The 1454-nt window shown below is 71.2% G+C and overlaps 1 protein-coding gene across 1 annotated transcript in view; it reads left to right on the top strand.

Annotated features, from left to right (window-relative positions):
* DCXR (dicarbonyl and L-xylulose reductase) overlaps positions 1-1428 on the top strand; it is a 3020-nt gene extending 1592 nt beyond the window's left edge. Inside the window, exons 2-5 of the mRNA XM_025194651.1 lie at positions 5-258; positions 481-580; positions 699-763; positions 848-1428. Coding sequence (XP_025050436.1) covers positions 5-258; positions 481-580; positions 699-763; positions 848-1024 — 596 coding nt within the window. The 3' untranslated portion in view covers positions 1025-1428. The remainder of the gene's footprint in view (positions 1-4; positions 259-480; positions 581-698; positions 764-847) is intronic.
* Positions 1429-1454: the final 26 nt, after the last annotated feature.

Raw genomic sequence — 1454 nt, 5'->3', positions numbered from 1 at the left:
GGAGCAGCGGCAGCCCCCCGGGGCAGAGGGAGCGGCAGGGCAGGGCCCCCGCTCCCAGCCGGGCCCGCGGGGGCTCCTTCCCGGGCAGAGCTCGGTAGCCGGCCGGAGCTTCGCGCGCAGAGCCCGAGGCGCCGGCTCTGCCCAGCAAGCGCTGCCTGGGCTGCTGCTCCCCTCTCGCCGGCAACTCTCCTTCGGTCTGCCCTGGTGCTCTTTAGGTCATTTGACGTGAACCTGCGCGCCGTGCTCCAAGTGTCCCAGGTGAGGACGGGCCGCGGGCCTGCAGCCGGGGAGCACGTTCTGTTGGGCACGGGAGATAGGAGCTACGCCAGGGGCTGCTGCATCCCCGCGGGCATCCGTGGGACACGGTGCTGCTAATCCCGCTGCCCCTTGGGCTCAGGTCCTGGGCTGGGGCAATCTGGGGCCACACTCGATCCCAGCCAGGCCCAGGTGCCTCACCCGCTCTCGTGCTCCGCATTGCAGATCGTGGCCCGGCAGCTGATCGCGCGGGGGGCGCCTGGAGCCATTGTGAACGTCTCCAGCCAGGCCTCCCAGCGGGCGCTGCAGGGCCACACCGTCTACTGTGAGCATCGCGCCGCTGGGGCCCCTCCCGAGGCTGGGGGAGGGGAGCACGTGGGTCCCCCTGGCCAGGCGCGGGGGCCGGTCACCCTCACAGCCCCGGCTGCTGCGACCGGTTGCAGGCTCTACGAAGAGTGCCCTGGACATGCTGACCAAGATGATGGCGCTGGAGCTGGGGCCGCACAAGGTAGAGGCTCCTCAGGCAGGGGGTGGGGAGCAAGGGCAGCCCCTGGGGCCGCACCGTCACGCTGCGCCCTGTGCTCGGCCCCAGATCCGCGTCAACGCCGTGAACCCCACCGTGGTGATGACTGACATGGGCCGCATCAACTGGTCGGAGCCCCAGAAGGCTGGTGCCATGCTCGGCCGCATCCCGCTGGGGAGGTTTGCAGGTGGGTGGGGAGGGGGCTCCTGTCCCGCTCAGCAGCACCCCCCGCTTCCTCCTGGTTAGCTTGTCCGCCCCTGTTGCCCACCTCCGGCCCCGGGCTCGCAGCCCCAGCACCACGCGGGGGAGAGCCAAGTGCTGGTCTACCCCAGAGGTCCCAAAGCCCTGGGAGCAGCTCACCTGGGAGAGCAAGGCTGCACGGAGCCCCCTCCCCTGAAGCTCTCCCCAAGGGCGGTGTGAGACTGGGCAGCACTCTCCGTCTCTTCACCTGCGTGAGCCAGCGCTAGGAGGCAACAGCAAGCCACGTCCTTGGCCTGTGTCTGCCCAGGGGCCACCCAGTGCCAGGGGGCTGGAGCCCCAGGCCCAGCCGGTTCACTGTCCCCTAGGAGGAGGGTGCGGCGCTCCCCACCCCAGGCCGGTCCCTGGAGCAGCCCAGGGTCTTCAGGCCCCCCCCTGCTCCAGCCGGCGCCTCCTCCCTCCAGAGGTCGCCCAGGAG

This window comes from Alligator sinensis, unplaced genomic scaffold (genome assembly GCF_000455745.1).
Source record: "Alligator sinensis unplaced genomic scaffold, ASM45574v1 scaffold164_1, whole genome shotgun sequence".
Taxonomy (NCBI): Eukaryota; Metazoa; Chordata; order Crocodylia; family Alligatoridae; genus Alligator; species Alligator sinensis.
Note: the sequence above shows the minus strand (reverse complement) of the source record. Positions and strands in the feature narration are given on the sequence as shown.